A 23535-nucleotide genomic window follows, 5' to 3' on the forward strand; every position below is an offset into this window, starting at 1 on the left:
GCATTTGATTTATGCCACACAAGTGTCAAAAAATGTCCTGTTGCACACACGCGTTGCGTTGCATAGATTTTAGGCAAAGATACGAGTCTGCATTGACTATCTCTCTCTCACTACTCACGCCTGTCTCCCCCTTTTGTCAGTCGCATTGCATTGCATATTCGGCCATTAAAAGGCTGAATTGTTGACAACGCATTTGCAGTCGGATTTCAATTTGCTGCGATTTTCAGTGATTGTGTCAGCAGCTATTGCGATTCGCCAGTAAATCGCATAAATTGTGTCCAGCTAACAAATTTGCGGCATTATTTAATGCCAGATGTAGATTTGTCACAGATCTATAGACAAATGTATGTATACGCATGCATATATAGTAGTCGCTATATAGTTGTATTATGACCATGCAAATGCATTTGAATTGTCGGCAATCGGTATGCAGCTACATGAATTCAATAATCCTAACAAGGTCAAGACAATCAATTGGGTACTAGAGCCAAAGATTATCCCAAAAAGCAACTAATTTTACTTGACATGCAGCTAATCTCTAATCGGTAGAATGAAGACGAGCGAGAATATGATAAGGTTCATTAAAAGCGTTATTTAGAGCATATGCAGAGGACTTTTAAAGAAGCTACTTGTACTTTTTGTAAAATTTTTAGAGCTTCTTCAAATTTACATGATTTATTGATATATATTATATAAATAAGTCCTAACATATATTCGTATTTCCAAGACAGATAAATAAGGTATAAAATAGTTATTAATTTAGTTCATTTCTTTATATATTTTACGCCTGCAATAATTAAAGGAGCCAATTAATTGATAGTTGTTTATCTGAATTAAATTTCCAAACGGAATGGCAATTGACAAAATAAGACCGAGCCTTGTACTCCGTCGGGCTTTACAACTGAGTTACTTCAATGTAGAGCAGAGGTGGAACATGATACATACAGCCAGTCAGTTCAAGGCGTTGGCCATTGCCCCACAAAGATCATATGATCGATATTCCTGGTAAAATACGAATACATGCTGTGCTTCGGGAAACACTTCATGCTGAGTCAGAAAACTCTGAACATACTTGGAGTATTCAGCATAATTATTACACTATTTGCACTAGCCGAATAGGACTATTGTTAGACTATTGAAACACCTTTCAGGGTCTCGTCAATTATGCTTATATATATTAAGTATCAGGGCTCATACAAATTTCGGAGATTAAAAAAGTTATTATAAAGTATTGATCATCTAGAATAATCAATTTCATGTTTATAATCGAACCTCTCTTCTACTCATGATTAGAGAAATAGAACAATTATTTGTGTATATATGTTACTTCCGACTACATCCTACATCCACACTATTTTTACTTTCGTCTAGCCAAAATTAGCCAAGCTACTCAAATCGTAGTTCCCTTCATGAATATATTCTCTATATTACAATTTGAGATATCAATAAAATATCAATCTGCTAATAAAGCGCTCATAAATCTCACATGTTCACATACATATATAATATATACATTTTTCTTTTAAATGCTCTAAATAAAAATCGAATTCTTCTAGATCTAAACAAATTGCCGCTGTCTAATACCCTAATTATAATAGCTTTATAATAGCACCCGGCCAGCCCATCATTGACAGCCAATTGGGCGCGCGTGTCGCCGCCAAATCGAGCTGCTCTGCTCGTCTGCCTCAAAGGCGAGCAACGCTGCCAGGAAACAACTCAAATGTATACATACATACATACAAATATATATAAAAAAAAAAAAGAAAAACAAAGAAAACATAAATAAATATTTATGTTTTTATGTTTCCATAGCAAACAAATTGGTTGAAAACAAAAAGGAAAACAACACTGAACAGATCCCAGTAAAAGCTTCCACAGAAGCCAAGTGTGAAAATATCGCAACTCGAGAGATTTGCATAGAGATAGGTATATAGAGATACATCTAGAGATCTATACAGATCTTTTAAGATCTATGAAAAGTAAAGAAAAAGTTCACCCACACAATTTCACATGTTTTTAATGGGCTTCGTGTGGGCCATATAACTGGCTAATGAACTATAGTGCAAGATCTGAAAATATATGTATAAAAAATCTGTAAAACACAAATTGTAGGGTATACAATGTGCATAGCAAACCAAATGCTACCTTTGCTTTGTAAATTTTAACTTGAAATAAATTTTTTGTTCGGTTCGTCTTGCGATTAAATTTTATAAAAAGAAAATTCAATAAAAAAAACGCGAGGAAAATTAAAAAATTTGCCACATGACGCAATTAAATTGTGTTTGCTAGCTGCCCAGTTGGCACAGGTTCTATAGTACTCTCTATCTCTCTCTCGCTCTCTCTCTCTCTCTCTCTCTCTCTCTCTCTCTCTCTCTCTCTCTCTCTCTCTCTCTCTCTCTCTCTCTCTCTCTACATAGATATAGACATATATAGTCTATGACACTGGCCAAGGCCATTTCTGATGATTTGTGGGCGCTGTGGGGACTGTGAACCCGTTGAAACTGTCAGCACAATTTTTAATAAACGCATTTTGGGACAGATGCGAAAGGCGCTGTTGCTATTGATTAAGATCGCCGTCGATGACGCGAATGATGATCATTATCGGCATGTAGCGAAACTCATACATATATATATAAAATATATTAATACATATTTATATTTATGTATATAAGCATGCATAATAATAATCTAATCTATAGCTAACTCTGAGGTCTGTCTGGTAGAGCTGCTGATCTTTCACTTGCCGTAATCAGTTGGCGTGTTCCAAATTTCAATATCATTTTCTACAATTCGTGATGTTTACCCGGTTGAATGAATGGAAAAATCTAAGCGAAATTGTATTTTCCAAATAGACTTGTGGGGTAAACTTTTAGCTATTAATAACACTAATATAATATGATACTATTGTAGAACGATATTCTTGGCGTTAGCAAACTTCGTTGACAAATCATAGATATGACATTTCAAAGAAATTATTTTATCTTTTCCTTTTACTGGGCTAATGGCTTTTAGATTTCTGCAGATTTACATGATAAATAGAATCGCATTTGAAAATGTTACATTTAAATTACTAATAAACTCTGCCTTGTATTAATATTATTATTATTCTTGTTGTTATCATTATAATTTATAATATACCTATTAGTTCTTTAAAGATTTCGTCTTCTTAAGAATTTTCATATAATTAAATTTGGTTTAATTTCGAACACATATTATTTTATTTAATTATGCCAAACTTAGCAAACCAATTAAATTGTTTCTATTCTGTCAGGAAGAAATATACAAAATATATTGTTTAAATGGGGAATAAGTTGATTTTAGATAAATATAAATATATTACAATATGGTAAGCCCTGTTACTCTATATACAGATCAACTATTAAAGCAAAAATACGTTTAAATAAATCAATGATAATAATATGTAAATAAAATATATTTAAAGCCAATTTGCACTTACCGCTCATCCTTCTCGTATTTGGGAAAGCTGATGTGATCGAGCAGCACGGAGGATTCGCTCTGTGGCTCCGCCGAGATACCCTGGGCGCGTTGACGCTGAAACGTCTGCCCCGACTTGCGGGTGGCGCCTGTGGCCGTGCTTGGCCCGCTGCCGGAACCGGGGCCGTTGCCAGCGCCGGGCGAAGCGGAGCCAACGCCTGCACAGCCGGCGGCGCTGCTGCGACTGAAGGGAAAAACGCTCTGGAACTTATCCAGATGGGAACGCAGCTCGGCAATTTCATTGTCCTTAATTTGGAGCGCGCGCTGCATTTCCTGAATCTTCATCTCCTTGGCTTGAATGATTTGCAGGAAGCGCTCCTCCTGCGGCGTGGCCGCCACATACGTGTTGCTCATCATGAGCGTCGCATCGACCATGCCCACCGGCGAGGGCGTGGCCGAGCTGTTGCCCGGCGTGCAGCCGGAAATACGCAGGCCCTGCATTTGCTGAGCCAGCGCCAAGGAGTTGGGTGGCTGTGGATGCTGCTGCTGCTGCAACTGTTGCTGTTGCTGCTGCAGTTGCTGCTGCTGCTGTTGCTGTAGTTGCTGCTGTTGCAATTGCTGCTGCAATTGTTGCTGTGGCTGGGCGGTGGGTGAATTACAGGTGCCGGGTATGGCCACCGGCTGGCTGCTCGGCTGATAGATCCCGGCCACGGGGCTGGCCGAGGCCGTATAAACGCCCTGAGTCTGCGCCTGCAACTGTTGCAGTTGCTGATATCGCTGCTGCAGCTGCAGCTCCTGCTGGTGCAGCAGACTGCGCGGATCTGTGTGCAGCTGTTGAGGCGTGCCCGAGGGCGGTGTGCCGTAGATCAGCGTATGCGTCAGCACGTCCGAGTGGCAGGGCGGCGCCGGGGCGGGTATCAGGCGTAGACCCGCCGCTGTATGCTCCAGGCCGAGGTAGCCAATGCTGTTGGCTGCGGGCAGCGTAACGATGCCACCGCTGTTGTTGGCAAAGCTATTGCTGCTGTTGCTGTTGTTGCCGATGTTATTGTTGTTGTTGTTGACGATGTTCACCAGACCCAGGTCGGGCTGAAACTGATAGTTGGCGTTCGGCTCCTGCTGCATGCTGGCCGCTTTTCTCAGACTCGTATTCGAATTAGCTCTCGGCAATAGAATCGCAATCGCGCTCGCAATCGCTCTCGTGCGCTGCTGATCTTCGGCGCTGCTGTGGCGCCGATAGCGACGCTCTACGAGTGCTGCTGCTGGCGGTGCTGTTGGCGGTGCTGCTGGTGGTGGTGGTGGTGGTGCTGTTTGGGGGGTGGAGCTGCTTGCTGGCGGCGGCTGCTCTCGACTGTTCTCTGAGTTGATGTCCGGTGGCTTGGCCTCGGTGTCGTCTCTTCTGATTATCGCTGGCTGCAGCTTCTGGTAGTCGGCATAGAGAGTGACGGCTGGCTGTGCGGTGGTTGCGGTGGTTGCATTTGTATTTGTATTGGTGTGTGTATTGTTGATATGACTACTACTGCTGCTGCTGCACGGCTCATTTGTGCCGCTCTGCTGCTGATGGCTATTGCTGTTGCTATTGCTATTGCTGGCTGGCCGCTTGGTGGCGAAGCACAGCCGATCAAAGCAAAAACGCATCCAGGCGGCTTTCTGGAAGAACCGCCGCCACGTGGAAGTCGCTCACTAGATTAAACGCACACCTGCAACAGGTAACAGAGAAACAGAGAGAGGGAGAGAGAAAGTTGATCAGTAAGTGACAAATTGTGAGCATGAGACTCTTATCGCCCGCTAATCAGCAGTCATTGAAACTGATTTACAGCATTTGAGATTAGACACGCAGCATTGGCAACTAAATTTGTTAATTGACTTGTTGTTGACATAGACCACAGCCCATGCTGTTTCTCACTCATTCTCCACTTCTATGAAACGCAACTGAAGCTCAACCCCGCCCAAAATTCAAGACAATCGCTACGCTTCAGACATGCTAAACGTCGACCCACACAAATTAGCAGTCGTCAATGCCCCCAACAAAAAAAGTTACCTCTACTCAAATACTCGCTTACATAGTGAGTGGGGTATATTGGGTTTTAAACATGTATAGCTAGTTTAAGTTGAAGTTGGAGTCTCAAATGAAAAACTATTAATACATCTAAATAATATAGATATTTGTATTTCATATAATAATAAACACATGCACAACAATCTAAAACAAAAGAATACTCATTCACATACTCATTTCACTTTCATGATTGAGTATAAAAATCAGATTGAAACCCCATTTAAAGCTCTTCTTGAGCGCGTATCACAATATCAAGTTTGCCCGACTAAAACATGCTTACTTGTTTTGGTTTTTGCTAAATAACAGCTGTAAGCCTATTCATCAATTTGTGTGCTTGACTAACAGTTACCATATAATTATTTTAAATGGTATACCATTTTGGTAAGCTTTAAAAAAAAAAAAAAAAAAAACCCTAAACATATTCATTAAATGGTAAAAAATTAATCAAAACAAGGAACAATTTTGGAGATCATAATCAAACAATAATAATTTACTAAAAATCATGTTTTGCCAAGTAAAGAAAACGGGAAGCTTAGGTTTATTTTACAGTTATATATAGCTGCAATGGATACCTAAGTATCTTTGTTCATTTTCAAAATTCAGTTTACCCATTTTTGATAACAGGTTATCATAAGCAAATGAAAAACAATATCAAAGAAAATGGTGAATAAATGTACAAGTTTTCTGTATTATTCGAACTGTAAAATGATTCGAATAATAAATATTATAACATATATTCACTTTTAAGTTTTCTCCTGATCTTTATTTATTTTATTTTATTTTATTTTATTTATTTTTCTTTTAATTAGAAATATAAATGATTAATAATTTTTAGAAAATTATGTTAGGGAAATGGCAAGTCTGTATTCTGATTTAATTCACAATGTCTTCTTTGCTACAAAAAAAATCTAATTAAAATAATATACATAAATTATTAAATTTTCAAGTAATGCACCTCATTAACCTCAAGCATAGCGTATTCAATTAGATATAAAAAACATTACTTTACTCGACGGCATTTCAAATGTCTCTATAGACTATAGACCGCTCACCTATCGCCTATCGCCTATCGTTGCTAAACGACAGCCACGCCTTAAGTCTTTTACGATATCAGCACCTATATAGTTCTGCTTATTTTGTTTTTTTTACATTTTATTGTATTTGTATTTTTCTCATTTTGTATCTAGATTCTTGTTATTAGACGTAAATATGTATAATGTGTCCAAATGCCAAGAACAACTTGCCGAAACTGGCACAGACAACTATTGACATATTTCGGTGTCTGCGCGCTAGACAATAATTCAATTCAGTTGAAAGTCCAAACGAAATGAAAAGCTAAAAATACGCCAAATTCAAACACGACAAAGGTGAGCCATAAACGATTAGCAATCAGGTTTTACGAGAAGCATCCCCGAATGGGCCAGCAGCCGCAACGATCAACGATCAGGTTCAGTCACTTCGATCAGGTTGCCAACAAGAACAAGAAGATGATGAAGAAGAAGAAATAGACGAAGCAAAACCTGGCATGCAAAATGATTATGACCAAATGTATCAAAGTGAAGAAGCAACTTGAAGATCACTTGGAGAAATAAGCGGCGAAAATTATTACTACTTATTACTAGAATTTGGTATTCCCATAAAAAAAATTACAGTTTTTGGAGTCGAGATAAACTGTATGGGTGAAAGATTACTAAGAGGAGAATTTTGTGCAAGTTTCATGCAACTCCTATCAACACTTAACACTCTTTTCTCCGAGTGTATTTCTGCTATACTATGAAGCGTAGGTGTTAAAGCATTTAATGACAAGCTGAAGATCGTCAGGAAACTTGAAGAGCAGCTAGCATAAATAACAAACTAGCTGATCGCATAAATTCTATTCTTAACCTAGACTTGTCAACCACTTGACGATGAGCGGAAACTAAATATATATAAAACTGTGACTAGCACACCATTAAGAAAACAAGAAATATTTAATGATCAGTAGAAAAACGTGGACAACATAGTAGAAACAGTTCATCTGTCATTCAACGATTAATTGAAGACAACAATACTAATGTTGGAGTTCTTAACCTCAGACTAAACCTTAAGACTAAAACATCTTTCCGTGATCAGCGATCTTTGCATATTAATAATTTACAAGCACTTGAACTGAAAGCTATAATTGATCAATTCTTAAATAGTTACGTGATCTATAAAATGGATTTACAATTAGTAATCTAGTTAATAATATTGTTTCGATCCCTTTATAACAACCCAGGTCGAATGACCTAAGTATCAGTGATCAACGTAAAGTCTCCTATGTGACTTTTTTACTAACTTAAAAGTCAGGGGACTTTCTGATCGTGTCAAATGTTAAGCATCTAAATTCTAATGCTCAAATTGAATGTTTCTTGTATATTTCCACAGATCAACAATCTGATTTATTATGTTGCTGGGAAGTCTTCTTCACAATTAGGTTAACTGGATCATTAAACGATCAACGATCATTTTTAGCTAATTGACATATTTAGCCGTATAGTCGTTTTCTGTTATCAACTGTATGCAAAACATTGATCGATCCGCTAAACTGATCTATGCAAAATGAACGTATTAAATGCTAATTAGCATTTTTATGGTCGCACAACGAATTAATGGCTGATTTGTATGCCAGCTAAACAATGCGAAAACAGAGTGATAAAAAAATAAAAATAAAAAACAATAGAAAATTCAGTGGCATTGGGGTAGCCCCATAGCAAAAAATACGGGTAATTACAACGCGTAATTGGGCACAAAGAAAAATAGAAATAGAAACAAAAATAAAGAACAATACGAAAGTTTTGTTAGATGAGAAGCTGAAAAATTGTTGCAACTGTTGCCATAGAGTGAAATGAATCCACAAATGAAAATCAATTGAGACAACAGAATCGAAATAGACGTTTTCTTTTATTTATAGAACATCAATTGACAGGCCACTCAAAATATTGGAAACATCCGTCCATCTCTGTCTAGCTCTCGTTCCATAGCTTTTCAATAAATATGCCCAATGTGCGGCTGGGGCTTTTGGGCCACTTAAGCGCAATTACGCCTGCAATTTGTTTTCATCTCGGGCACATAAATAATAAACACGAACCGGCTGCGTCGTATACGTAATATTTTAAATGATTTTATACTCTTTATTGTCATTTAAATGATGCTACTGCTTCACCTCCTATGCCTCCTCCTCTCTCTCTCCTCTGCGGCGAGTGTGGTAACTCGGTTCGGCAATGGAAACAGGTTCTTAACTTTAATTAGTATTATGAAAATATTTATAAACACAAAATTCTCCTCTCTTTGACCCGCTCACTGCCCGCTGCTCGACCATTGTTCAGTCAATAAAAATGTGGACGGCGCCTTGGAATGTCAACGCAACCCAATGGAGGGTATTAACATCAAATCGATCGTGAGTTCATTCATGCCACTGATAAGCCCGCCATGTCGCACCAAAAGCCATCGAAAGTCATTTAAATATGGAAACATTGTTGATCTACGGCTCAAAACATATGTCGACACCATATTTGGTATTTCATTTGCGCACAGAGCGTGTTCAGATTAGCAACATCTACAAATTGATCACGATCAATAACAGAGTTGCCAGACTATGGAAATTTACAGCTTGTTAGCATGGTATTACTTTTATGTAGAGACAGAAATCATATTCAAATCTAACGGAACTTGATCGATTGATTGCTTTGATCGAGTGACCGAAAATGGTTATCTATATTCAAGGAAACTAAAACTCGAGAAGATTTCAAGATCAGGAGTTGATTAAGTGATCGTATATGATATCCTTCAATCAAGAGACTCAAAGCTTGAGAAGACCTTAAGATCAGGGCTTGATAAAGTGATCGCAAATGATCTTCTTTTGTACTACTTCAATCCACTAACATTTAACTTAAGCAGACTTCCAGGTGCAATACTCAAGATACCCATAAGTTTATTGATTAATTGATCGATTGATTTTTAAAACTGAACTGGTAGTGTGCATGGAAAAATGCTTACTAGCTCAAAAGCATGTCTTGATAATATATTTATGTATATACCTTATAGCTAAGTTCAACAACTGATCACTTTATTTTCAACTGATTCTATATTATATATTAGTTTATAAAATACTAGCTGGCCCGGCAAACGTTGCATTGCCCTCTATATTATTTCTAGGTAAAAAATTGTTGAAAGCTATGTTGTTCAGGCTGGGATACACTGATAAATTTATTAATCAGATTTTCATTCAAGCACCTTGTTGTAAACGACATTCTTCGTTTTTTGGTCGGGTGCAAGAACAAATAATGCGGATCGTTTGCCAACACGTGAGCATGCCACGTACAATTGACCATGAGAAAAACACGCATTTTCTAGATTGAGGCCACAAATAGTCAAAGATTGGCCCTGTGACTTGTTGATCGTCATGGCGAAGGCAAGACGAAGCGGGAATTGAATTCGTTTAAATTCAAAGGGCATATCTGTTGAGCTCATCGGAATCCTAGGAATAAGAACTTCCTCATCTTTAAATTTTCCTTTGAGTATCAACGCGTGAATAACATTGCTCATCAGTTTTCTTATCACCAAACGCGTTCCATTGCACAGTTTTGGTTGGTTTAAATTTCTAAGCATGCAAATCATGGAGAATTGCTCTTTTCATAGCTGTGTTCATTTCTTGACGCCGGTCAAGTTGTTCTTCCATATTGCCCATGAAGTATATTTGCAAGAATTTTTGCTGTGCATCTTCAATAGGTTGCAATGATCCAATGCGATGGCAAATCTGGCCTTGAATCTTTAAATTCAAAGCCATAGTTATTATAGTTATATTTACAAACACTATTTACAGAAATCTAACAAACTACATTATTCAAAATTTTTTTTTGGCAGTCATAGAAAATAAAATTTTTAACGTAAATTACCTTAAATATCCGTCTCCAATATTTTCCGCCCCAAATTATGTCATTTGGAAACAGGCATTGTATTTTTGAGTGTTCGCTAGAAAATGTCGTGATTCTAGTGTTTCGCCATAAAGCAGGGAACGCAATGGCTATGGTGACCGCTAATGGCAATGTCACTTTACCACTAAGGCAGCACAAACCGGGCGTTTCACCAGCAAACTTCAATGCGCCACAATGCTAGCAAACAACGTCCATTGGACCAATGCAAACTAAACGATTCAAGCTGTAATCAATGGTGCAATCATATCGAAACGCTGCTCGATTCAAATCAATCCTTGAACCATTTCTTATTGCCATTTCACGGGCTGCCTCTCTTTGAGAAGCACGAATTAAGGCCCTTCTTCCCTGGGTACTAACGCGGAGCCTTTCTCGGGCGATTTCTCGCTCTTCGTCAGATAATTGACTCGCGCTATTCCGTTGCCTAATTGCATTATGGGTCCGCCGGGAAAGATTAGATCTTCTAGGACGCAACATTTTTATTAATAGTAATACTGCCCTCGCACAAAACCATATAAAACAATCGAGAAATATAAATATAAATAATTTACACAAATTTATGTTTGAGACAAACAAATACCTGAACTTTCGAGATATTTAGCTTTTGTAAAAGTCCAAAAATACAATTTTTAATAATTAACTTTTTTTTTTTAATTTAGAATTTTGAATTTTGAATTTTTTATTTATTTTTGATTGTTAGGTTTTAATCTTTTGATTTTTTTTTTAATTTTTGCAGATTTTTGATTTGAAATATTTATAAAGTTTAAAAGTCCGAAAATATAAAAAGCCAAAAATACACTTTTTAATAATTACCTTTTTTTTTTTTTTAATTTCGAATTTTTAATTTTTTATTTATTTTTTGAACAGTCAGGTTTTATTCTTTTGATTTTTTGCAGATTTTTGATTTGAAATATTTTTCCTTTTGATTTGAAAAAAATTTTTTTTTTTTGAATAGTCAGGTCTGCTCGAGGTCAGGAGACCGTAGACTGACTGACTACATATGTTTATTTACTTCTACACTATTGTCAAAAATGTCACTGTTACCAAGCCTACTGGGTATAAAAAAAATTTGAACATTTGGGGAAAAAACCGCGTTTTTCAAGTATTCGGCAAATTTTTTCAGTATTTTTAAGACCCTATACTAAACTCGTTGCGGAGACAAATCCAACAAATCAAAAACCATGAAAATTGGTTCAGCCCAAATCAAGTTATAAGCAGTCTTCACTTTTACACAACTTTCTTTTATATATATAGATATAACAAATTCATATCATATATATTATTTTAATTTTATAGGAAAATTCACACACTGATCGTGTGATCGCTTCAACTCTTTAACTGATCTTACATTTCGTATGGCTACCCAATTAAATCTAATCTAAATAAGCGCACATATATGGTGGAAATTAAGTGATCGCCTTTGCTAATGAGTAAGCATTTGAGATTTGAGCGATTGTCGCCTTAGATGACTCAGAGATCAGATCAGTTTATTGTTGCGTGTCAAAACATCAGCTACCTAACTGAGGAAATAAACATTTTCGAACAAGGAACTATTTAACAATCATTGACGACTACGTGAAAAGATCGCCAAAGATAATTCGACTCAATCGACAACGGATATAACATATATTTGGTGTGTAACATCAGAAAATCCCTCGGAATGTCGTGGCTGAGTTAAGCTAATTATCAAATTATATATGGAAAATTTTAAATGAATAGTTTAATGTATTTGTAAAGTAATAAAGCAAGATAGATTACATAAAGAATTACTTGATCATAGCCAAGCGAATATTCGAAATTTATGCAATATCATTTATCATCTGTATCATCATTTAGAGCATAATCTATCTTTGGAAAAACACCAACGAATAGATTAAAAAGACCGCAAATGATAACAACTTTTATAACATATATAGCATATCTAAATAACGCAAAAATGGAAGTAAACTATTACTAAAACATAATTCGAAGACGTATATATTACTGTCAATATAATGCTGACTCTGCATAAAAATTCTATGAAACATTGCAACAAAATGGCTGACTAGCAAAAAACGCTGGCTAATTGGACAGTTCGATTATTGACCAAGTTTTCATGTTAATTCATACGTCATAAAAGCATTTCCTGGCCTAAACGATTTTATCATGTGACATTCCTCTAATTGCTGACAGCATTCTGTAGCTTGAATATGTGAGATCTAAAAGGCATTTACCGAAAATGTTAACTTTGTGCTATAGCATATTAACTGAACCATGCCGCTGCCCCTCGCCCCTTTGCCTGATATACAATTTTGATATACAATTGACATATTTTAGCTTCCTGATTGCAATCGTCGTCAGCGTCATCATTTGCTAATCAAAAGAGACAGCAAACAAAATGCCACAAGACAACTGAAATGCATGCAACATGCATGATTTGATCGCCCAACTGTCCGAGCTGTCAGTCAACAAGTTAGCGACAAGATAAACACACACACACACAGACAGAGACAGACAGTCGTATTTACACACACACACACACACATGGACAGGCAGATATTGTGAAGCACGAAAGCGAAGCATGCCAAAAATGCAGCTCATTCGAATCATTTAAACATAATTAAGCGGTTAGTCGGGCGCACAATTTGGACTGTATGTGTGTGGAGACTGGGGAGAGTGTGAAGAGCGTATATGAGCTATTCGGATATCAGCTATTCCTTGGAAGCTCGCGATCTGTCGCTAGCTACGTATATCAAAATGAGACATCAATTGAAAGTTATGTCGCAACCATAATGGGAGACGGTTCAGTATGTGTGTGTGTGCCTATGTATGTGTGCTTCTCTCGATTCGTGTGTTCTACGTATATATGTATATATCATGCTATAATTATAGGTTATAATAATTGTCAAGTGTCGAACTTGCTGTCTGTCTGCGCTTCCTCAACTCAAGGCAAGCGCTACACAAGCAGCAAAGACACACACTCACACACATTCACTCTCTATCTCGCTCACTCACTTATTCTGCCGCTCTCTCACTCACACATAACGAAGAAACAATTGGCAACGAGTATGAGCCGGAATTTTACGACTTTTATTTCACTGTACATTCGTTTATATTTGTAAATTGATCAAGGCAACGGGCAGCTGCTTCTATATCATAAGCTCGTGCAATTATTCTAGTTATTTTTAAACACTCTGCACTCTGCATACCCTAAGTGAAGGGCCTGTAGCATTACATTCAGCATTATGTAACTCCGAATATATTTTAAATTCTTGCTGAATATATTTTCGTTTCCTATTAAATGAAAATATGTATTTAGCTGAAAATTTAATATTGTAAATATTTTATATTATTGCCGCCTTTTTCGAACTATAGAATATAGCTTACAAAAGAATTTAAGCTTATTTAAGATGAAATATACATCGATAGAGTTGTTAAAACTATTTATTTATATTCTATTGAATCTACCATACTAAAAAGGCAAGGCATTAATGCTGGAAAGCTGAAAAACTTGTTTGAAAAATAATATTACATTTGTATTCATTTCCTTACATCTCAATTAAAGTAAATCTATAAAATTTTGGAATATTTTGTTATAGCATTTCGAACACTCAATTCAAAATGATTAGATAACAACAGAAATATTTTAGAGTATATATTTTCTTCCCTATATAACAACAGTTAATTTCATGAAATGTTAAAAAGATTTATTTTTATTTATTTTTTTCAACATAATTCTTCTGTGTATTCAAAATAAAATATAACAAAATATAATATTTGATTTACATATCAAATAATTGGTACTTTAAAGTATATTCCGGTTATTACATATTTTTATTAGGAATATTAAAAATATACGTAATTATCAAATGATTTGAAGCAATTGTATTAAAAAAATTCCAAATAAATGTATATGTAATATTAAAAATATTTAACGTGTTTAAAATATATCTTCATTCTATATTTAAATATTCCATAAATCAAATAATCAATTAATATTTTGCATGTTCGTTAAATAAAAAAAAAAATAAATAAATAAATAAAATAAAATAAAAATATTTGAATCTAATTATTTTTTATTTAATGTCTGTTTTTGTTTAATTTTTTTTTTTCGGTTGACAGGCAATCCATAAAATTGTAATTGTGTTTAAAAATAAATGCTTTGCCTTGAGCGTGGGCAGCGCGAAGTGTCGTAAATTCTGTGACTTATTGGCAGAGTTCCCGATTGACCCGCTGAACAGCTGATGACCCCGACTAATTACCGATTTATGTTATGTGTAGCAAAAAATGACTTCAATGCCAGCGTAGAGGGGCAGACGTTACAGAGTATACGAGTCGGTGTATTTCATTTGATTTATATATTTGCTGTTCGATTTTTGTGTTTGGCTCTTATTCGAAACACTCATTAGTCCCAGCGACACGTTCGCCGATCGATCGATCACAGCGGCCCGCGAAGGCAATCGATCGCCTGATAACGCTTTAAAAGACAGTCAGATACAAATGGAGACCGTGCTAACTAGTTGGACGTTTTAGTTTTGTCGCTAGTGCGATACGATTTGCTGGCATTAAACGGACTTGCCCTGCCCGCCACCGCCCCCGCCCTCAACGGCGCCCATCTATGGCGAAGGCAACGCATGGCGTTACATGGGGCATGAATATATCGCGACTCCGTGGAACCCAATTGGCATGCAGCGCACGTTCGATCAATTAAACCTTCGCACAGCGCAAAAAAAAATGGGACAACTACTGTAAAATGGCAGAGAATGCGTAAAGGAGAAGGAGCGGAGATAGAGAGAGAGGAAGGGAAAGAGAGAACTACATTTAAGGCGGAGAGCAAACTTTAAGCGAAATGTAAGCAAAACAAGTGCGGAATTAGATTGGATTCGGTTGGGTTTCGCGGCTATTCAAAGGGGTTGATTTATGTTGATGTGTATGTAAATATAAATGTGTGTATGTACACATGTATATATGGCAATGAAGTGCCAAGGCTAAGCCAGTTAATAGAGTCTAGAAAGCACTGTCTAGAATTCAAGAAAAAAAGGTAGTTCCGATAGGAAAAAATTCCGTAAAACTTGAGAGCTGTCGAAACGAGCTTGGAATACAGGAAATTTATTATAGAAGTTGTTTTTACCTAAATTTAAACTAAATTAAAAAAAAATAATAATAATTCAACCTGGCCCAAATACATATCTGAATAAAATTATATTTAAGTTATTCACAATTCAATCTATAAGAGCTTCCATAATTACAAATTTGTGAATGAAATATAAAAAATTTTTAGCAATAAAATCAAATCATTCAATCTGCACAATATAAAGAATTTAAAAGATAGTATAACTTTTAATAACATGTATAAGACGATAGCTTAAGTGTGCTTTGTATATCAGAACTAATGAACACCAAACATTATACACAAAAAAAAAAAAAAAATACGTCATATGATAGGGCCTTCCGGCTCTACTATCAGTAGACTTTGCTATTGACTTTATTTGCCGAATTATGATGAAAACAATCTATATTTTGTAGTTAAAACATGAAATGTGGTCAAATGTGGTATATGCATTATTATAGGTTTTACAAAAAATATTTTATATAAAACATTCGATAGCTAAGTTCTGTAACACTATTCTGAGTCGAATTAGAATAACTTTCAGTTCATAACAAATTTAAACTAAATCACATCAAAAAGAAGTTCACGTAGAGTGGGACCGACAGGTAATTGAGCTTGAAACTGTAATTTCGTCACGCAAGAAAATCAAATTTATACAACTTGAACATTTGCAAAATAAAGATGGAGATACGCGACGCAATAACAATATACAAATAGTGTGGAAAAGAAAGCCCAATAAAACTGAAATGTGTAAAAAATTACAGAAACTTTCCCCCACTCTATGTAGATAGGTATTATATTATAATCAAATGCAAACCTGACAAACAAATTGCAATTAGAACTGACTTTTATACGCTCTCAGCCAAATAGAGCAATTACAACTTTCCAATACAATATAGAGCGGGACAAGCAAGCTGAACGCCATACGCAAACACAAGCATATATACATTATATAGAATATACATATGTATATCTATATATTTATGCACTTTGGCATTTCCGTCACAGGCATTGAGCATGTTGAGCTCAAACCCATCAAAATGCCATCAAAATCGCAATGTGGAGCAATTGCAGCTGATATCGTGACAGGAAGCGGTGCAGCAAACCGGAGTTAGAACCACGAGCGACACTAACTAACTTGGCTGTAACTGTGCGAGACCACACAAAACGCGTCTAAATGCTGACAGCTGATTATGCGTCGCCTTTGATTCGCTGCTGACAGTTGGCGGCTTCTGGAGAAGCCGACAGCAAATGCTGCTGCAGCGTGTGAGTGTGTGTGTGTGTGTGCACATTAATTAAAACACCAATTTGGACAGGTGAGTTGATGGGGAAACTGCCTAAGAAATTGCACATCGGGGACCGCAACTGCATATGGGCATTACCTTTGAGGCAAAACTCCACTTTGGACTTTGGAGGTGCAGTCGAAAAAACACTCCGACGACGACAAAAACAATTTGCAACGTTTAATGAACAAGAAACGCGACGATCTTTAATTAATTATGTGCGTGCGTGCGTGCGTTAACCGTTACAAAAATTAATTGGGAAACGCTTTTGAGTTTGCGCGCGCGCGCTAAGAATTTCAAAAGGTTTCAACACGAAAGTATTTTATTTATATCAACTTTGTTTATTTATTCGGCTTGGCGATTCTCGATTTGGTTTTTTGGGCTGTACCGCAACGAATGAGCGACGCTCGAGAACTGACAAGAGAGCGAGAGTTGAACGACGACGACCGTAGACTGGCTATCGATAGTAGTTGAATGTGCTGTCGACGGCGGCATCGGCAGCGACAGCGACGCTGACGTCGACGCCAGTTGTTATCGAAGTGAACCCCCAGAAGCCGTCGCAGTCGCCATGTCTGTTTTGTTGTTGTTGTTGTTGGTGTTGTTGGTGTTGCTGTTGTTGTACGTATGTCGTTTAAATTAAAACTCGGAATTTGGCTGAAACCAGTTGAGTGCACGCACACACACATACACAGACTCAAGCACAGGCACGATCAGCACACACACATACACACACAGTTTGTGTGTTGTTGACGCCTTTGCGTCTTTGCTGTGATTCGTGCGTTGGTTCGATTCGTTTTAATAGAATGGTTGTAATAACAATCACACACATACATACAATACACATTTCACACACTCACACATGAGAAGCTAACCAACTGCATTGAGCTTCTATACGATCTAATTGCTCGCTCACATGCTACAGCAACAGTAACAACTACAACAACAACAACAACGCGGAGAACACTGAAACAAGTCTTACTCGAGCCTTCAATTTACGATCCACTGACTATATAATACCCGTGCCCTGCAGCCTCAAAACAATTAACGACACATTCAATTTTATTGAAAGTAACAACAAAGCCAATTTTTTGCAGTTTTTAATCTATAAACGACAGAGAGAGATGGCGAGAGTGAGGGAGCGAGAAAACATGCAAACATAAATATGGCTAATAAATAATAGGCAAATTAACACTTGAGTCTTACAATATGAATATTGAAAGTTTCCCACACAATTGCAAGTTGAAAAGGGGATTTACTATTATCTATATATTATACATATTTATGAATATACTAATGTATTTTTAAGGTATGACTTAATAGTTAGGGTATGATTCACATGAAGAAAAATTTAAAGAAATTAGGAAATATATTTTGGCTTCTATTAAGTTTAGTTCAATAATATATGTTCCCAAATTTATCAAGTGCGTATATTTAAAACATTAAAGAATATATAATTATATTATTTAATTAGTATATAATAATTAGAGATATTTTAATTAATTTTCTTTATATATAATTAAAGCTATTATTTTATTATATTATATTATTATTATATATTTGATTATTTTGTGTCTATATCTAATACAAAGTAACATTGCTAAATAATTAGTATTGTAATAATATACTACAATAACGAACAATAAAATCCGCTTCATATATGCACGATATATTTGAGCTTTCTTTTAGCATACTTTTGGGCTTGAATATTGGTAAGGACTTGGGAGTGCCATGGACCCTATTTCGATAATAAAATTTTATTATGTATACCCTGTTCTTAATAATAGTAATACAAGTAAAATATTAGCTAGTTGTTTTCGCTTTTATTGTCCACAAGAAAAGAGAGAAATTACTATTGTATTTTATTATATTTATTGTATTATATAACTGTATTACATAATATTTATAAGAACTTTTAGAAAATAAAAATGTAAAATGTAATCATAGTCAGCCTATAAAATACCTATGTTTTCTTATATAAATATTTATTTTGCTTTTTTTTATACTAACATATATTTACATTTAGTGTACTATAATCTAAAATGCTATTCATATACACATAAACATTTTTGCATACTAGTATTTTAATAAAATTCATTAAATAACTCTCTATCTCTTTCGCTTGCCTCCAACTTCTCTAACAAGCTGTTGATACCCACTCTAAATAGCACTGGAACGGGTATGCACATACACACACACACACACACGCATACAAAGTCAACCTGCTCTGAAGATTTCCTATTGCATGCATATTTATGAGTCGCTTGGGGATCAGAGCACTCCAGCTGACATGCTCACAATTTAGAGGATGTGAGGCAAATATCTTAATTACAAAGTCAACGTAAAGAGCTTTCCCCAAAGAGACCAGAACAAAACAAGTAAGAAAGCTCCAGTCGAGACTGCTCGACTAGGAGATACCCTGAACCCTCCAAGCTGATATTCTAATCATTCTGCACTTCTTTTATGCACACATACATACACATGCATCCACACGCACGCATAAGCCTGCGCTCTGCTAACTGCGCAGTAAGCAGCGACTGCGCTTGGGCTGCGCTGCAGTGTGGGCAATATTATGAGAATTTATTTGTTGAATAATTTCTTTCGTAGACATACGATCTTAATGAAACTTTCAGAGCGTAATCATATAGTGAATATGTGTTTACATTCCAAAGCCCAAGTCTCTAGTACTTGAAATGCGTTTTTTACAAATTGGGGGAGAAGGGGGCGTGGTATCCAAAATCTGTAAATTACAAAATCTTTGTATCGATTAACTTTATATACAACGCAAATTTGAAGACTCCATCTCTAAAAATGTTCAAATTAGGCTAAAAAAACAAAATCAATTTTTCGATTATTCTCGATAAAAAAGTTATCGGACAATTTATCGAAAAAATAAAGCAAACTCGTACTGCGTATGGTACTCACGAGTATGCATGCCAAATTTCAGCTCTCTAGCTCTTATAACTTCTGAGATCGACGCACTCATACGGACGGACGGACGGACGGACGGACAGACGGACAGGGCTATATCGACTCAGCTCGTCACGCTGATCAAGAATATATATACTTTGTGGGGTCTGCCACGCCTCCTTCTGCCCGTTACATACTTTTTCACAAAACCATTATACCCTGATTTCCCATTTTCAATGGGTTCAGGGTATAAACAAGTAAGAAAGCTCTAGTCGAGACTGCTCGACTACGAGATCCCCTGAACCCTTGGAGCAATAGATATTTCAATAATTTTTCGCGTCTTTCAGCTTACACAAGAAACACGCACACACACACAGGCATACATATACACACACGCATACAGACACACATACACACACACACGCATACATACACAAACGCATACACACACACACGCATACATACACAAACGCATACACACACATACACATACACACACATACACAAACACATACACACACACATACACAAACACATACACACACAAGCACCCACGCATAAACACGCATGGGCTGCAGTGTGCGCTTACTATGAGAACTTAATTGTTTAATAACTTTTTTTATGGACGTACGATCTTCATGAAACTTTCAGATTATGATTATAACATGGATATGCATGTAATTGCCAAAGCACAAGTCTCTAGTATTTGAAATACGCTTTTTACAAAAGTGAGGGTGAGGGGGTGAATTTAAGGGTGGCGGGTAAATTTTAACAAAAACCGAAATTGTATAAATTGCATATAAGCATACATTAAAAATTTGGAGACTCTAGCAATAAAGGTGTAGAAGATATAATTTTATAACTGGTTTTCGATAAGGTTTTTTATCGATAAAAAAAGATCGGGATGAGTTATCGAATTTTAATGATAAACTTGATATGCGCGCTGTAATTACGGACATTTTAAAAAAAATTTGAAGTCTCTAGCTCTTATATCTTCTGAAATCGACGCGTTCATACATACGGACAGACGGACAGACGGACAGACGGACAGACGGACAGACAGACGGACAGGGCCAAATCAACTCAGCTCGTCACCCTGATCAAGAATATATATACTTTGTGGGGTCTGCCACGCCTCCTTCTCCCTGTTACATACATTTCAACAAAACCATTATACCCTGATTTCCCATTGAAAATGGGTTCAGGGTATAAAAAGAAGACGCTAACAGGCTTATCAGCACAAATAAGTAGATAAAAATACTTTCCTAGTCTTGAGAATGAACTTAGATGAACTAAAAAAAATAAATAAATATGATGCTAATATATTTAAATATAAATATAAAATAAAAATATTTAAATATTAAGTATACGCAATGTAAGGCCAAGAAATAATTTGAATTATATGCAAACTTAATACGCATACGCAGCGTAGGCCCGCCTCAATAATGCCATCTGTCTTTGATTTCCTCGTAAATATTTAGTATTTATCTCCTAATATCATTTGACAGTTTGTTTGCATTAACGTTGTCTCAAATTAACTCGTAAATGTTGTCGGCTTTAGCAGAAAAACTTGATACCGTTATTTGATTTCTGTTTTTCTTTTTTGCCTGCGATTCGCATTCATTTTTTATGGACTGATGTATTTATTTATTGTGCATGGCTATAAATCATATAATTTGCTTGATTATATATTGTATTTATGTACATATTTTTATATATATGTAGCTCATTTCAACTCCATCAATTGTCCACATTAAATTTTGTTTTTATACCCTGAACCCATTGAAAATGGGAAATCAGGGTATAATGGTTTTGTTGAAATGTATGTAACAGGCAGAAGGAGGCGTGGCAGACCCCACAAAGTATATATATTCTTGATCAGCGTGACGAGCTGAGTTGATTTGGCCCTGTCCGTCTGTCTGTCTGTCCGTCTGTCCGTCTGTCCGTCTGTCCGTATGTTTGAACGCGTCGATTTCCGAAGATATAAGAGCTAGAGACTTCAAATTTTTTGTAAAATGTTCGTAATTACAGCGCGGATATCGAGTTTATCATTAAAATTCGATAACTCATCCCGATCTTTTTTTATCGATAAAAAAACCTTATCGAAAACCAGTTATAAAATTATATCTTCTACACCTTTATTGCTAGAGTCTCCAAATTTTGTATATATGCTTATATGCAATTTATACAATTTCGGTTTTTGTTAAAATTTACCCCCCACCTCTAAATTCACCCCCTCACCCTCACTTTTGTAAAACGCGTATTTCAAATACTAGAGACTTGTGCTTTGGCAATTACATGCATATTCATGTTATAATCATAATCTGAAAGTTTCATCAAGATCGTACGTCCACAAAAAAAGTTATTAAACAATTAAGTTCTCATAGTAAGCGCACACTGCAGCCCATGTGTGTTTATGCGTGGGTGCTTGTGTGTGTATGTGTTTGTGTATGTGTGTGTGTTTCTTGTGTAAGCTGAAAGACGCGAAAAATTATTGAAATAGCTAGCACTCCAAGGGTTCAGGGGATCTCGTAGTCGAGCAGTCTCGACTAGAGCTTTCTTACTTGTTTATTTTCTCTTATAATTACAAAATCTTGTTTTTAGTGGAAGCGTGATTTATTTATTGTAAGCTTATTTAATTAAATTGCATGTAAACAAAGTGATTTGCTTAAAAGCTGAGCAAGTAGCAAATCGATACGAGGGGTGCTACTGAAGTTTTCATAGAACGTGTCGTTCATGAACCGCCAAACACCTGAATAGAACATTAACTGACATATGAATCATTCATCAATCGATGGAATAACTAAGCTCAATAAAGAGACTCTATTGTTTATCGGAACATTTGAACAATTTAACCAAATATTGACTTTATATACTCATAGCACCAACAGACAGACTGCCCTCGCATTTTACTCAATGCACATTTTCATAGGACGTGCCTTCAATAGGTCTGTGTGTGCACATACATATATTCATGTACATATATATCAACAAGTAAGAAAGCTCTAGTCGAGACTGCTCGACTAGGAGATACCCTGAACCCTCTAATCTGATATTCTAATCATTCTGCACTTCTTTTATGCACACATACATACAGATGCATCCACACGCACGCATAAGCCTGCGCTCTGCTAACTGCGTAGTAAGCAGTGACTGCGCTTGGGCTGCGCTGCAGTGTGGGCAATATTATGAGAATTTATTTGTCGAATAATTTCTTTTGTAGACATATGATCTTAATGAAACTTTCAGAGTATAATCATATGCTAAATATGTGTGTAAATTCCAAAGCACAAGTCTCTAGTACTTGAAATGCGTTTTTTACAAATTGGGGAGAAGGGGGCGTGGTATCCAAAATCTGTAAATTACAAAATCTTTGTATCGATTAACTTTATATACAACACAAATTTGAAGACTACAGGTCTAAAAATGTTCAAATTAGGCTAAAAAAACAAAATCAATTTTTCGATTATTCTCAATAAAAAAGTTATCGGACGATTTATCGAAAAAATAAAGCAAACTCGTACTGCGTATGGTACTCACGAGTATGCATGCCAAATTTCAGCTCTCTAGCTCTTATAACTTCTGAGATCGACGCACTCATACGGACGGACGGACGGACGGACGGACAGACGGACAGGGCTATATCAACTCAGCTCGTCACGCTGATCAAGAATATATATACTTTGTGGGGTCTGCCACGCCTCCTTCTGCCCGTTACATACTTTTTCACAAAACCATTATACCCTGATTTCCCATTTTCAATGGGTTCAGGGTATAAAAAGTATTATTGTTAATATTTTGATATTTATTTGC

General features: G+C 36.3%; 1 protein-coding gene across 4 annotated transcripts in view; it reads right to left on the reverse strand.

Annotated features, from left to right (window-relative positions):
- Positions 1-23535, reverse strand: part of for (cGMP-dependent protein kinase for) — a 61221-nt gene that overhangs the window by 31686 nt on the left and 6000 nt on the right. For 2 of the 4 annotated variants that reach the window (XM_018001808.2, XM_089465775.1), the window contains exon 3: positions 3458-5132. In XM_018001808.2, coding sequence (XP_017857297.1) covers positions 3458-5070 — 1613 coding nt within the window. In that variant the 5' untranslated portion in view covers positions 5071-5132. Of the gene's footprint in view, positions 1-3457; positions 5133-10407; positions 11027-16914; positions 17238-23535 lie in introns of those variants that run through there. The other 2 variants (XM_089465777.1, XM_089465776.1) reach the window with 2 other exon arrangements.

The sequence above is a fragment of the Drosophila arizonae genome, chromosome 3, assembly GCF_054131065.1.
Source record: "Drosophila arizonae isolate 15081-1271.41 chromosome 3, UAZ_ARI_1.0, whole genome shotgun sequence".
Taxonomy (NCBI): domain Eukaryota; kingdom Metazoa; phylum Arthropoda; class Insecta; order Diptera; family Drosophilidae; genus Drosophila; species Drosophila arizonae.